The 15,221-nt window shown below is 42.8% G+C and overlaps 1 protein-coding gene across 12 annotated transcripts in view; it reads left to right on the plus strand.

The window, feature by feature from the left end:
• The window catches only part of PRLR (prolactin receptor), a 140,887-nt gene extending 126,097 nt beyond the window's left edge, over positions 1 to 14,790 (plus strand). For 11 of the 12 annotated variants that reach the window (XM_025192618.1, XM_025192615.1, XM_025192622.1 and 8 more), the window contains 5 exons: positions 1,397 to 1,560; positions 2,739 to 2,883; positions 3,769 to 3,868; positions 5,784 to 5,853; positions 7,185 to 14,790. In XM_025192618.1, coding sequence (XP_025048403.1) covers positions 1,397 to 1,560; positions 2,739 to 2,883; positions 3,769 to 3,868; positions 5,784 to 5,853; positions 7,185 to 8,207 — 1,502 coding nt within the window. In that variant the 3' untranslated portion in view covers positions 8,208 to 14,790. Of the gene's footprint in view, positions 1 to 1,396; positions 1,561 to 2,738; positions 2,884 to 3,768; positions 3,869 to 5,783; positions 5,854 to 7,184 lie in introns of those variants that run through there. The other variant, XR_003091941.1, reaches the window with a different exon arrangement.
• Positions 14,791 to 15,221: the final 431 nt, after the last annotated feature.

Below are 15,221 nucleotides of genomic sequence, written 5' to 3' on the forward strand. Positions count from 1 at the left end.
TGTCCACTTCTCCCCACAGTTTTGTGTCATCCGCAAACTTGGACAGAGTACGCTTCACTCCCTCGTCCAAGTCGCTGATGAAGATATTGAAGAGTATCGGTCCGAGGACCGAGCCCTGCGGGACCCCCCTGCCCACACCCTTCCAGGTCGATACGGACCCATCCACTACAACTCTCTGGGTGCGATCCTCTAGCCAATTCACCACCCACTGGACTGTGTAGTCATCCAAGTCACAGCCTCTTAACTTGTTCACCAGTATGGGGTGGGATACCATATCGAAGGCCTTCCTGAAGTCTAAGTATACAACATCCACCCCTCCTCCTGTGTCCAGGCGTTTCGTAACCTGGTCCTAAAAAGAGACTAGATTAGTCAGGCACGATCTGCCTGCTACAAACCCATGCTGGTTCCCCCTCAGCATAATTTGTCCTGCCGGGCTCTCGCAAATGTGAGCCTTGATAATTTTTTCGAAGACTTTGCCTAGGATGGAGGTGAGACTGACTGGCCTATAGTTGCCTGGATCCTCCTTCCTCCCTTTCTTGAAAATGGGGACCACATTGGCCCTTTTCCAGTCCTCCAGGACCTGGCCCGTGCACCACAAGTGTTCAAATATTCCTGCCAGTGGCTCTGCAATGACGTCAGCCAGTGCCTTCAGCACCCTCGGATGGAGCTCATCCGGGCCTGTCGACTTAAAGGCATCCAGTTCCTCCAAGAGACTCTGCACCATCTCAGGGTCTACGCATGGAAGTCTGGTGCCTTGCTGCTGCCTCTCTACAACCCCAGTGAGAGACTTGTCGTGCCCCTCGCTTAGGAACACTGAGGCAAAGAACACTGAGTTTTTGTCAGACTGGGAAAAATACCTAAGCTCTTTCTGTATATACTGGCTGTTTGAACTGATGTGGCTGTAACACTGCTGACTGTGGCTGGAATATGGGTTCAGTTTCTCCAAATTTAAATAAGCCCACAATATTGTCACTGGTCACCAACTCATGCCTGTTAATTCTACATACTGTATGTGCACTTGGGAATGTTCTCTTATATTCTCTGATGTTGATGTGGGAGATGTGACTATGTAAACATGACACCTACTTAGTTATCAAAATCTGCTTCTTTTGCACATTCAGAGATATGTCGTCTGACTTTCATGGTGAAAAGGTCATGACTTTCATAATAAAAAAAAAGCAACAAAAAAACCCCCCACAGCACAAAAATAAACTTGAAGAAACTAGACAAATTGGAGGTGGCAACTAAGTGTAAAATGTTGCCAAATCAGAATTTGCTCTACCCATTTATACCACTGATAGCATTTTGTACTCACTGATGGCATTTAACACCCACTCTTGACAAGTAACAAGGAAAAAGGAATTCAGACCCTCCACTTCTGATCTCATTTTTACAGTGCAGCCAGACCCTCCTATGAACGTGATCCCAGCAGTAGGAATACAAGATGGAAAACCGTATCTGCTTGTGAAATGGTCTCCCCCTCCATTGGCTGATGTCAGATCGGGTTGGCTTACTCTTATATATGAGTTGCGACTAAAAACGGAAGGGGAAGAGTGGGAGGTAAAGCAATTCCAAACGTGTGTGTGCATGCGCATGCTCTGGTCAATGAGATTTTATATAGCATATGCCATCAATAATACAGCCCTTTCCAGAATGAATTCTTGGTTGCTCTGTAAGAGGATCATAGTATTTTCCCCGCAGAAGAAATGGCAATAATGTTTCAGGTGCCTCTGAGTGGTAACTGTAAGCCAAATATTTAATGGTGGTGATTTTGTACACTGACTGCTGCTTATCCATTTCAAATAGTCATTTCCAGCTTAACTAGGATGTAGCTTATGTTTGAGGGGTAGGGAATGTTATGTACCATAGTAATCTAGTCCAAATCCTGAATGTTGTACTAACAAAAGAGAACTTATTTTACCTAAATTAATCAATCTGTGCAAGGGTTTAGGTTGTAGCCGTGTTGGTCTAAGGACATAGGCAGACAAGGTTCCTTGGGTGAATTTGGTATCTTTTATTAGACCAATCCAAATAGTTGGAGAAAAGTTATTAAGCAAGCTTTCGGGCCTTAATCTGTGCAAGGAATTGCTAGGAAATTGTTGCCAAGCCATATAGCAACAACACAGTATGCACAAACTTTTGCCTTTCCATGTCATTAAATCTGGAAATGGTTTGTTTGGAATTCCCAGCTCACAATTTTTCCTGTTGCTTTCACTACTTATGGGCATCTCTCCAAGTTTCCTCAGCTTTGTAGACTTCTCGGCTTTCTCTCTTCTCAGCAGCTCTGCTTCTCTCTCTGTGCAAATCTCCTTGGACCTCTCGGCCCTTTCATCATTCATGTTTTCAAAATTCCCAGTTGAAAACTTCAAAATCAAAGTTCCCCAGGTGTTGAGAGGATGCTGCTTTCTTGATAACTCCTTCTTGGATGCTGTTTTTAGTAGCCACCGTTCAAAATAAAACTAGGAAAAAGAGGAGGGTCTACTCCCAGGAATGTCTGCCCTGGGAGTTTTAGAGCTAGAATTCATTCTCACGGTAATCTCTTATAATGCTGAGAAGTGGCTGTTTAAAGAGACCTTTATTCTGTTCCTGTATTGCAATTCCTAATGTTGCTATCTAGTTGCAGTAATATTTATTCTACAATCTCATTCCTTTGTTGTCAAATTTCAAGTAATCTATTACTCTCAGAGCAAAATGCCTCATGTTTATATGATGTTTTTGTCTTTTTTATTTCTTTCCAGACTTTTTTAGTTGGACAACAAACACAATATAAGATATTTAGTTTAAATCCTGGAAATAAGTACATAGTACAGATTCACTGCAAACCAGACCATCACGGAGCCTGGAGTGAATGGAGCCAAGAAAAGTATATTCAGCTTCCCAGTGGTGAGTGACTGGTCATCACCCTTTTTTTTTTTTTTTTTTTTTTTTTTTTTTTTAAGTAAATGCTTTTAGCATTTTGTTAGCTGTGCAGCCTGAAGATCTGAAGTGCTGCATTACCCATAGGACAGATAAAAACAATCCAAAGGTAACTGATATGCCAGGTTCCCTATACCGCCTGCACACTTTCCTTCAATTTGATAGTAAGCAGGTGATTCATTCTCCTTGCCCGTTTAAAACTTGGTCACTCTGCTGACACGGGTGCTATTCAGTGAGCTTCAGGGTGGTGATTTTTGATGGATGGATACTTGTCCACTGAGAACTGCACTAAGACTTGCTTAGACAAAAATTGGCTGTAACACTTGGAAGGATAACATCTCTTAGCCACAGCCTCACTGGATTGCATTTGAACTGGTGGCCTAAAAATAAAAATGTTTTGTGTACCATTAGAAAGTCTAAAAGCCATATAGCTCATTTTACCCTGCCTTCTCATTTCATTAATGATTTGATACATAATTTGAATGTGAAACACCTTAAATACTGACAGAAGCAGATTTAGACTTGGCATAGATTCTTCCCTTGGTTTCTGTCCTGTGTTGCTGTTTCTAATTGTGGTACAGTTTCCCTGCTCGGGTATGTTTCAGTCTTGCATAGTTCTTCTCACAGGGATTTTATTTCCTGTGCTTTGCCTTGAGGACAAGAACAGATTAAATATCAAGCACCAGTATGCAATGTTAGCTCAGCATGTCCTAGAGATGACTTCAAACCGCAAGCCTTGAGTTTGAGATTATAGACATTTTAAAGATTGGAGACGTTTACAAACTTCTCAACACTCCCATCTTTATTTGTTAGGCTGCATATAATTGAAGTATTCCTGTTTATTCTCTCTAGACTTCAGAATGAAGGATCTGATCGTATGGATCTTTGTGGGCCTATTGTCATCTGTCATTTGTTTAATCATGATTTGGATGATGGTTTTAAAAGGCTATAGGTAAGTCACCAGTCAAGGGTTCGTCTGTGGTAGAAAGGCCCAGTTAAAAACCATTTAAAAATAGTCTTTTAATATGTCTTATATCGCACTGTTTTGAGGGGGGGTGCCCCATTCCACATGGTAATTTTACTGTGAGATTTGAACTGTATGCAGCTTGTTGCATGATGGAAACTCTTGTGGATTGTGTGTGGCCAGATGTGAAAGGGCCTGTCTTGCTTTAGGGGGAAAAAGTGGTGCATGAACTGCCACTGCCACCACATGCTAGCTGGGGGAGCTGGTGAGCTGCTTCCCCAGTGAACACCTCCACCTCTGCCATGGCAACCCCTGTTTCTGGAAGTTGTCAAGGGCAGTTGAGCACAGGGCGAAGTGCTCACAGACTGTCTGGAGTGAGACTCACCACCCCTCCATCTCCCTTGCACTGGGACTGCAGAGCAGCAACGCACCCAGTTCATTTTGTGCCCAAAGGGTTTTTTTGCTTGTTTTTTTTTTTTTGGTGCCTTTTTTCCATGCTCTAAGCCAGGAATGGATCCAGAACTCCCCACAACATGCCCTGCCCCAGTTGCAGCAAGGAGTGGGGGTGGGAGGGGGAAGAGTGCATCATCAGTGTATTCAGGTATGCTGGAGGACCTGACCATGCACTGTCTTGCTACAGTTGACATGCCAGACATTAACATTGTTGTGGGGTGCTTCCACACCAGAAGTTGCTGATTTCATCAGGAACTGTTCTGAGGCAGCTGCATATATGTTGTTGTGGGTTTGCTGTTTTTATCACAGGATAACTTGATTGATGGTACAGAAAGCTGCACAAAATGTGCTTTTAACCCATAACAATGGAAGGTCCGGAGAGAGCTCTAGAAACAGATATACAAAGCATAGGGCAGATCCTCCTCTGATGTAAAGGTCACTCTGAAGCGGTGCCTAGTGCACATCCAGACCTGACCTCTCTGCTCAGTTTTTTTCAACTCCTTTGGCAAGCATTACATTTGGAAGCATTGCTGCTCCTGCAGGAATAAGCAAGCTGCTGTTGTGGTTTTTACCTTTGTTTCTGTCTTGGTACCCATTGCACTGAGTACCCAGCACAAGAGAAGTATGTTTGCTGGGTAGCTGCTGCAGCAAAGTACCAGAGGTGTTTTGTGCATGTTTTTCTGTAGTAACAATGTAGATCCAGCTGTTCCCACTGTGGTGATCCAGAGCTATGCTGCTGTCCAAAGTTATACTCTTAGTTACAGCCAATGGGTAGGGTCAGGACCTGTCTTCTTCCATCCTTCCTGTCTCCTTGGGAGCACAATGGGGGACAGGGAAGAAGCCATCCCTTGGACTCTCCCACATATAAATATTGCCATAGATGGATCTAGAATTTTTTAAAAGAGGGCTACAGATAGCGCTCAGGTTGGCCCCCTAGTGCTTAGTTAACCACTGGGTTACTGCACAGTAATGAGTCTACACATACGTCACTGTGGAGGAATTAATTGGGCATAAATTTGATATTTATATGATGCAGGTATCAGATTTACACTCAAGTTGACGTAAGTTGCTATATTTACTGCACAGTACAGGTGTGCACATGTAGACACATGCCTGTACTGTGCAGTAATTTCAGTTACTATGCAGTAAATGCACATGTGGAGACTCTCAGTGTTAATGCATTTGTTACATTTGATTAACTTCACCTCAGTGTTTGCAGGATTCTCTTCTCTGTGTAGATGTATAGCAGTGTAGATGCACTTAAGTTGTTCACTGAGCTCCAGCTAGCTCAGTAAGCAACTCTGGGCTTCGAAAGTATCAGGTAATAAAGAAGGTACTAAATGCATTACAAGTGTCTGAAACTTTAAGCTTATGCTATAGAAACAGGATAATTACTGGGATGATGGAGCCTGTACTTACGCTGCCTATGTTCTCTGCTTTTGTTTTTCAGTATGGTATCCTGCATCCTGCCTCCGGTTCCAGGGCCAAAGATAAAAGGCTTTGATACGCATCTGCTAGAGGTGGGTCCAGAGATGTCTACCTTATCCAGTGTTTGCAATAATGAACCCAACAAAGTTGGCAATTGCACTTAACACAAGAGCAAGCTTTAACCATAAGGAGAGGTTTTATACACATAATCAGCTTTAAGGATAAGTAAAACAGCCAAGTAGGCAAAACTGGGCCTTTAAGCTAGTGTCTGCATTAGGGTATGAGGGAGCTATGTACCAGCACCTCTTGCTCCTCAGAGACACTGTATGTGAGGCTGGTGCCAGCAGAAAGTCTGAGTAGCCCTTGCTAATGATTTGTATAGGTTACAGATTGTTCTCACAATACTCTGCTGTCCAGGGAGGGGGAGGTAGCTGGACCACAGTCCTGCTTCATTCTGTCCCTTGCCACTCCATTTGATAGCGTACTTCCATTGTCGGCACTAGATTCCCCTGCTTTTTATTTGTGAGTTGTGGGATTGTGTTTGGCCCCTGATCAGGGAGTGAGAGGTCCTTGTGGGCATTGAAAGATATGCAGTTCCCTGCTGTAACTCATGACGCTTCACAGGAAGTGCCATGAGTTACAGCAAGGCCTCCCCCCCAACCCAACAAATATTCTCTGTTGGGTTCGGGGGAGGGGCAATAGGGCGGGGGTTGAGGGATCAAGCTCCACTTTGGAGCCAGCTGCATGTCTACAGCCTCTCTCCCGTAGCCCTCACCCCTGCTGCTTAGCTCCAGTGCTGTCTTCAGGATGGGAGCGGGAGAAGGGAAGGGAGGAGCTTGGTCTGGGGTTAGTCCAGCTTGCGTTGGAGGGGGGCACAGATGGATTGGAACCCCCCCACCTCAGAGGTGCTCCAGTTCAACCTCCTGGCTGGGCAAACCCCAGACCATGCTGACTCCCCACCCCCCCCATCCTGAAGACAGCACCAGGGGCAGGGCTGGACTGCATGAGCCCAGTCCTGCTCCTGGGCAGGCACTGACAGAAGCTAATGAAGGCGCTCTGCTTTGTAGCACCTTCATCTGAATCTTCATGTAATGAGGGCTCATTTGTTGCACGAATGGGCACTTTTAAAGCACTCTGCAGCCATGCACTTCTGTCAGGGCATGGCTGTAGAGCACTTTCAGGGGGCTGATCGCACAGCAAGTCACTTTTGTCAGCGCCTGGCATTTGCCATTCTCTTGTTAGCCCTAGCAGTATCACTGCACCCATTAGTGTGACTACAGCTTTCAAACACTGAAATGTTTTCCTTGTGATGCAGTAAACTAATGGCAGTTGTCAATCAGTGGGGAGAGAAGTGTCAATAAAATATAAATCCTGAGCGTAGCAGTAAACATGGCACCAATGTATATTATTGTTATCCCATCAGACAGGGAAATCTGAGGAACTACTGAGCGCTCTTGGTTGCCAGGGTTTCCCTCCAACGTCAAACTCTCAGGACCTGCTGATAGAATTCCTGGAGGTAGATGACAGCGAGGATCAGCAGCTCATGCCAAGTCATGACAAGGGTCATTCCAGTAAAAATATGAAGTTGGTACACAAGGAAATGGACAGTGATTCAGGACGAGGGAGCTGTGACAGCCCTTCCCTGCTGTCTGAGAGGTGCAGGGAAGCCAGAATCCCTGCACCAGTATTTCAGACACCAAATATTGGTGAAATTCAAGAAAATTTTGCAAAAAATAACAGGTGGGAAATACAGAGCACAAAGGTAGAAGGGAACGTACTCTGTTCTAACACTAGTAGTCCAAAATCATCGACGTGGCCTGGAGCTCAACTACTGAACAATCAGGCTCTGAAATTCTCCTACCCCAACAATGCAGATGACAATAAGAGGAACACTGGTTCCATGAACAGGACAGTTGTGTCACTGTTAAGGGGAAATGAAGAAAAGCATCAATCGCGATATTCTAACACCATTGAAACTATCAGTTCGGAAAAAGTGGATGAACAGGAGGAAATGCAGAATTTGCATTCCAAAGCTGGGCAAGATGCCACGCAGTTGCTATCCAATGAGAAGTCACCTTTTTTGCCTGGTAAACTACTGGATTATGTAGAGGTTCACAAAGTCAACCAGGATGGGGCACTTTCAGTATTACTGAAACACAAAGAAAACAGTGGCAAAACTGAAAAATATAATAACCCTGGAATAAGCAAAGAATATACAAAGGTCTCAAGAGTTGTGGACAGCAACCTTCTAGTACTGATACCAGATGCAAAAGTTCAGCCCACACCTGTGTTTCAAGAACCTCCACAAGAACCTGCTCAGAGCCTTCAACAGGATCAAGCGGAGAAAAATATGAGCTATTGTCTTACAGCACCAATAGAGTGCAAAAACCAGACTGGTGGGCTAGACTACATGGATCCATCTTCTTTTATGTGTTCCTTTAACTAACTGAAAGTTTGATTCTTTTTCTTCAGGTAACACTACAGTGTAAATTAAATGCAATCAACATAAAATGCTCAAGTCTGTGCTTTACGATTACCCTCCTAAAGCCCAGTTGTAGCTTACCCTTTTTTATACATCCTGGTCAATCAGTCAGGCTACTAGCTACTCACTGATTGTAAAGTAAATTTTATTCCATTTTCAATTGTTATTTTTACATATTGTTTTTTGTTAATAGGTAAGTACAGCAAAGCAAGAGCACAGGGCACAGCTTTGTACCAAATCTGTTCTAACAAGTGTACTATAAAGAAAATGACAGGATTTTTAGGTTGAGCAGAATTCAACCTTAGATCAAGATTCCTGAGATAGAATGGAAAGAAGTGGATGTAATGTGCCATGAAAAACTATATTGTAAACAAATGATTTGCACATCTACTGCTTGATTTAAAGCCAGCTAAATTTTGCAGTTCAACAAGATACTAAATAGTAGGAATTGATATGCCATAGTTGTCCTCGCAATTCCTTCTTGCTAATTAACTACTATCAAGTAATGTGATGGTATATACCACATACTTCTGTTTTTTTTAAGCTATATGAATACTAGTTTCAGTTTGTCTTTGTATTTTTTAAAATTCTTAAAATGAAAGCACTAGTTTTTCAAATGTTGGAAATTTCATGTATAAAAAATAATATATTTGAGGAATTTATTGCAAAGTAGTGAATCATTCTAAAGCTATTGTTCTGCTTCATTTTTGTATGTCTAATAATTGTGCACCACATCCACCTGTTAGTCAGATAAAGCCAAACAAAGTTTTGCATATATTGAAAGACAAAGCCCAGCAGGATGCAATCTGATACACTGCCTTACTGTACATAATAGAAAATTCTACTTTAGTACAAGCCCATTTGTTTAACAGTATATTTTTGAAGACTATTTTTCTATAACAAAGTTAAAGTAAAACATTTTCTAACCTCCCAGTCCTATTTATCTACCTAATTTCACTGTTTCCTCCTGCTGAGGCAGAAGGAAGAATTCAGTGAAGCCATCATTTCTGTATGAAATACAATTTCTATATGAAATATAAACTGAGACTATAAAAATATGAAGGATATGACATAAGTCCTATTTCTAATATTAGTTGTTGTTAAACTAGGCTGAATTCTAGGTTGTGTAGGCTCTGTCCGTCCCTAAACTGTCCTCTCCTCTGCTGGCCTGTTTACTGCTCCAGTAGAATTTGCTGCGTGATGCTGATCAGAGATACGAATGAGGTCTCCTGCAGCCCTCGCACAAGGGCCAAAGCTGGACTTTTCCCAGAACCAGAGGGGAAGTTTTAAAGGTACATTTTCCAACACTGAACTGTCACTTTCTGAAGTTAGAGAGACATGACCTGAGGAGTCGGAGAGGGACTACCCAGTCAAAATGGAGATTGAGGCAAGGATTGGGGACTGGTCCATATACTTAGAGGCCATGTCTACCCAAGATGCTTGCTGACTATGCAGTAGTTCATTATTACTGCACAGCAGACACAGCCAATGTGTGGCAGCTTCCCCCATTACAACCAGGGGCTCCTGATTTCACTGGTAACTGCAAGAGGAAGTGCCTATAAGTACACCAAAACAGCTAGGCTTACTGGTGACCCTCACTTCATGGAAGAAGTGATTTTATTTGCTAAAGGAAAATGCAATGAAACCAAGATGTCACCTTTGCAATTAGATCACATACAGGAGAGACCTACCCAACATTCACAGCCATCTTGGCCTGGTGGAGAAGGGAAGAGGGACAAGCTGAGCATAGAGAACTGTGTTGTGCGAGTGGTAGGAAATATATTTGGAGTACATGAGCTCCCCTTCCTCACGGACCTATCCTGAATAGCACCATATTCTTCAGTGGGTAACCTCTGGTTTTGTTCACTGAGCCAGGCTTTTTCCAGTATGGTGTTGTATGCAGCATAGCCAACAGTCACGGTTTTCCAGGCTTGGGGAGTTGTAGAAAGCCACATATAATCTGGGCAGTAGAGTCTTTGCATAATAACTGTGGGCCAGAGAGAAGCCTGTTTATTGATCACTCCTTTGTCTGTGTAACTTTCACAGTGGCAGGACTTTGGAGTGTGGTTAGTATTTTTCTTTCTTTTTTTCCAAAAACCACTATTATGAAATATAGTATATAAGGTATGTGTGTGTTTATGTTTATGGTTGTATGTAGAGTGAACACCCCTAAAATCTTTGCTTCACTTTGGATAACAAGCTAATTTTATTGCAGGGTTTACAACATTTTCTAGGTAAGGGATGCTATGATTACCACAGTGAAAATATCAAGTTTGCAAAAGGAAAATTGAAATGTTTCTAAGGGGAGAGTGTGTGTGTGTATATGTGTGGTCTGAAAATACAAAATCTGTCTCTCATTGTGCTTCTTTTGGACTTCAATTTTCTATCTGTAAATCCAGTAATTAGTTAGGATCAAACATGCTCTCTTTCTTTACACGAATAGCAATTGTCTGAGCCATTTTTTTCCCCTACTACTAAGTAAATAGGGGCCAGACACTCAGCTGGGCTACAGGCCTTTTTTGTTTCATCGGTTGTCAAAAAGTCTGAGGAACCATCCCCTATAGGATTTCCCTTGTGTAGTGGAAATCCCTGGGCATAGGCAATGCGTAGGGGGGGTCACATGCCCCCCTTAGATTGACCGCCGCCAGGTTCTGTGGGCGGTCGCTGCTTGCACCTGCTCCCCCTCACCACCAATGCAGGTGGCAGTGTCTGCAGGCAGTCCCTGCTCCCCACTGACACCACTGGTGGTGGCTGTGGGCAGTCCCCACTTGCCGCCACCGACACTGTGGGCAGCAGCTGTGTGCAGTCCCCACTCACCACTTGCTGCCATGGTGCCCCCAAGTTGCGGGAGGCACCAGTTGTTCATGTCCCTGGGTAATGTACAGCTGAAGAGTTAGAGCGTGTAGCCAGAGGAAAGATAGTGTCCAGAGCAGCAGTGTATGCCAGTTGTTCATGACACTCTCAATGGTTACTTAAGACCATAGGAAGCCAGACACAACTTGGAGCAGTTGTTAGGCTGCTTTAAATAGCATTAGAGATTTGAGACAGTCCAGAATCTGAGAATCAAGATGTAAACCACCTTTGGCTGCTCATACCTCTTCCTGTAAAGAGGTGGTTAGTTGCAAGTCAGGCAGAAGGCAGGGCAGGGTGGCACCTTAGAGACTAATTCAGGGGTGGGCAATTTTTTTGGGCAGAAGGCCGCTTAGTGAGTTTTGGCAAGCCATCGTAGGCTGCATGATAGGCAGCCCAGGGCAGATAAATATTAATTTTCTAAATTTTTTAAGGGCCCCGCAGGCCAGATAGAATGGCCTGGCGGGCCGCATCTGGCCCCCAGGCCACATTTTGCCCACCTCTGGACTAATTGATTCAGCAAGGCATGAACTTTTGGGGGCAACAACCTATTTCATTCAATGCGATAGATCTAATGACCAGTCCTCACAATTGTTGCCTTGAAAGCTCATGCCTCTCTGAATTAGCGTCTGTAGACGTGCTGCGAGGCCGCTCCGATGCACTGTAATTTCAGCACATCAGAGCGAGCGTGGTAATTACTGTGTTCCAGCCGGCCTCCGCGCCTTGTATATCAGTGTCCCCACACTTCAAAATGGCATTGGGAACACTTAAACTAAAGCTCATTGAACGAGCTTTAGTTCAAGCACCCTCACCACCATTTTGAAACACAAGGACGTTGATATACAAGATGCTGCGGGCACTTCAATTAGAATAGCTCTCAGAGCTGCTCTAATTAAAGTGCCCCCCACCCCCACCCCAGAGCACATTTAAAAATGCCATAAGGTGCCACCCTGCCCTGCCTTCTGCTGTCTCGTCCTGTACTGAACTTGGCCAGATGAGAGCACGTGGCCTGTTATGATTTGCTGGGAGTAGGTTTACTTGAGTTCAGCATTCACTGCTAACTTAAAACTCATGAGGTGATGGACGATAAATGACCAAATTCGCAGGGTATTAGTGACTTACTCTCAAATGCAAGCTCCAAATGGTATTTTTTGCCTGTGAAGACGGGTTTCAGGTCTATAAGAGAGGCCCTTTCAATACTAATGGTTCAAATACAAAGGGAACCATAGCAGCTATTTCTTGCCATAAGCTGAGACACAAGCTGTGGAAACTCTATAGCCTAAAGCAAGTCTAGAAGCATGTCCCTCAGTGAGCTTTCAGGATCTTGAGGCTGGATTACTATGACTTTATGTAAGGATGGATGGATTCAGCCAAAATGAATAAGCTGCTGCTCTCCTGATTGCTCTGAACCATGTCAACTTTTTGGTGGGGGATTGCTAGAGATTTATTACATTTAAATGTTTTTCCGAGCAAACATCATTATTTAAATTCTGTGTATGTACATGCATGCACACATACACACTTCAAAATTATTTTGCTTTTAAATAACAATTGTCTCCTTTGGGGTGCCTGTTTTTTCCAAAAATCAATGGAAGTTTTGCGCAATAAAGTCCTGTGAATTTGGCCCTTTTTGTTTTAGAAGACATTGTACACATTAAGTGGAGGATAAATAGTTGCTCTTTAAAATTAGTTTGAATATATGGGTCTTCAAACATTCAAATATTTCATTTTCCCTGCTTTAAATAGGATTTTCATTTACAGCTGTTTAAGGGATATTTTTTCTTAGGGAATAAAATGAGATTTTATTACAGATATGTCAGGTTTCAGCAAAGTACAGTAGCCTGATAGAACAGGGTTTTGACATCTCAGCTGAAACACAGACAGACAGATGCATTACCTACCAGAATTCATCCCAACAAACAGAAAATTGCCCCCTTGCATTTACATTTGTCACTTGGAAAAATAGTTCAGCTAGGTTCCATGTTTCTTTTTATTATAGGTTTACAAATATGCCAAATAAATATGTATCACTTTGTAATAAAAGGCCTAAAATTGTAAAAATAAAAGCTTCTCTGAAAAATACTAATTTATTATGAAATGCACAAAAATGATTTGTACATGTTGTTTAAATTAACTACCTCCACTTTGGGTTCATGCTTGCTTTATAAATGAAAGATTCTACTTTTCTTCAGTATTGAACAAGATGATGCCTCAAGCTTTAAAATTTTCTAATTAGCCTGAGTTTTTTAGTAAAGAGATATTTGATGTACAATACCACTACTTTCTGTGTACTTCTCCTGGCTTCTAACCAGTTGTCTATGTGCTTTACTGAATTTGGGACATGTGCTCCTAAACTGCATGTTACATGAAACTCATGATCTAAAGAACTGTTTTTATGATGTTACATGACTGCAAACAGTTATTTAAATAAAAATGTAAGAATCTATCCATATACAGTTCTAATATGGCAGTGTGTATGTCTACAGAGCAAAATTGAAAAACATCCTTGCAAGTACAATGAATTTCTGTTTGAAGCAGTGAATACTGTTGTAAATGCTTTAGGTCTCTGTCTAGATAGTTTTTAAACTGAGATTTACGGTGGTTTTGCATATCACATGTTGGAAATACAGAAAATGAATATGCAGACCTTGCTTTGTGGCCTTTCGGATATTATGCAGAGCTCCATTTTTTTTCAACCAGTAAATGTCATTTAAGTTAGCTTAAAAATTGCACAGGGAAACCAAAGTAACCTTGATTACTTCCTAGACAATGTAAATCCTCTGTAAAGCCATACAGTCATATGAAATGAAGTATGTGTCATAGGATTAGGTTCCTTTTTCTCAAAGAAACTGCTGCCCTGCATTTTTTTTTTCCTCCCTCTAAAAGGCATCTTACCGTTGCAAGTATATAAAAAACAATCTTGCCACTTCTAATTGCTTCTCTTTATGACACCCTGTCAGGAAGGCACTATCTGTGTTGCACTGAAACCATTAAAAGGGGATATTAGGGACACATGGTGAGGCGTGAGAAATTACAAAAGCATTTTTAACTCCTGAGCAGGCCGAGGCCAGCCTATTGGGCAATTGCCATTTTCCTCCTGTGTTAGTCATTTCCTCACCTGTGGAGCCAATTATCTGGACAGTTTCTCAGGGCAGATGAGCTAAATTGGTGTTCACATTGATCAGACAAACCCAAGTATTTATCAGGGTGTGCTTTGAGACCTGGGGATATTTGAGTTGCTGCTAGTCTGAATTCCTGTCCACTTTCCACTTCTTTCCCACTCTGTGGAAATGGAAAGCAGTATCTCTCTTCTAACAGTGACCCTTCAACCTCCTAGCTCAGCTTCTTTCTGACTCTTTTTACTATGGAGTTGGGCCAGATAAACTCCATTTTCCTTGACTAGGAGTAAGGCCCCTGGCAGACATTCCAACTTAAGATGTGATTAACTTGTTAATTGTGCTATAAATAGTACCCCTCCACACATTCAAGGAATTAGTGGTAACCAACCACAAAAAATATTCCACAAAAGATATGTCATATTTTTGTGACTAGCTTCCATTGTGCCTTAAATTCAATGTGTGGCAGGGTGATGACAAACCAGAGCCAGTTCCAGGCTCCTGTGCAGCCCCAGGGCTGGAACCAGCAATCAGCTGATTGTCAGTCCCAGTCCCAGTCCCAGGACCATACTGGAGTAGGCTCCAGATTCCTTTATGGCCATGGGGCTAGAAACAATTGATTGCTGGGTCTGGCCTTGGGACCACTTGGGTTCATGCTGGGTTGCAGGCACCCAGGGCAGAGGGAGTTCAGGATCACAGTCTTGAGTGCTAGTAAGTAGGGCTGTGCAAAGTTTGGTAGCTGATTCGATTCAGAGGAGATTTGGCCCAATTTGGGGACCGAATCTCCTAATCTGAATTGAATCGGGAGACCAAGTAAAAGCTCCAAATTGATTTGAAGCATACAAATCGATTTGGAAAAGCTTTGGAAAAAGATTCAGCTGATTTGAAGATTTGGCCATAGACTAAACAGGCAGCTGACAGCTGCCTCCAGCTGGTAAGTATGTTGGGGTTGGGGGAGGGGGAAGGGAAGGATTATGGAGGAGGGAGGGATTGGGGCTGGGGGCGGGAGAAC

The sequence above is a fragment of the Alligator sinensis genome, unplaced genomic scaffold (genome assembly GCF_000455745.1).
Source record: "Alligator sinensis unplaced genomic scaffold, ASM45574v1 scaffold536_1, whole genome shotgun sequence".
NCBI classification, from domain to species: Eukaryota; Metazoa; Chordata; order Crocodylia; family Alligatoridae; genus Alligator; species Alligator sinensis.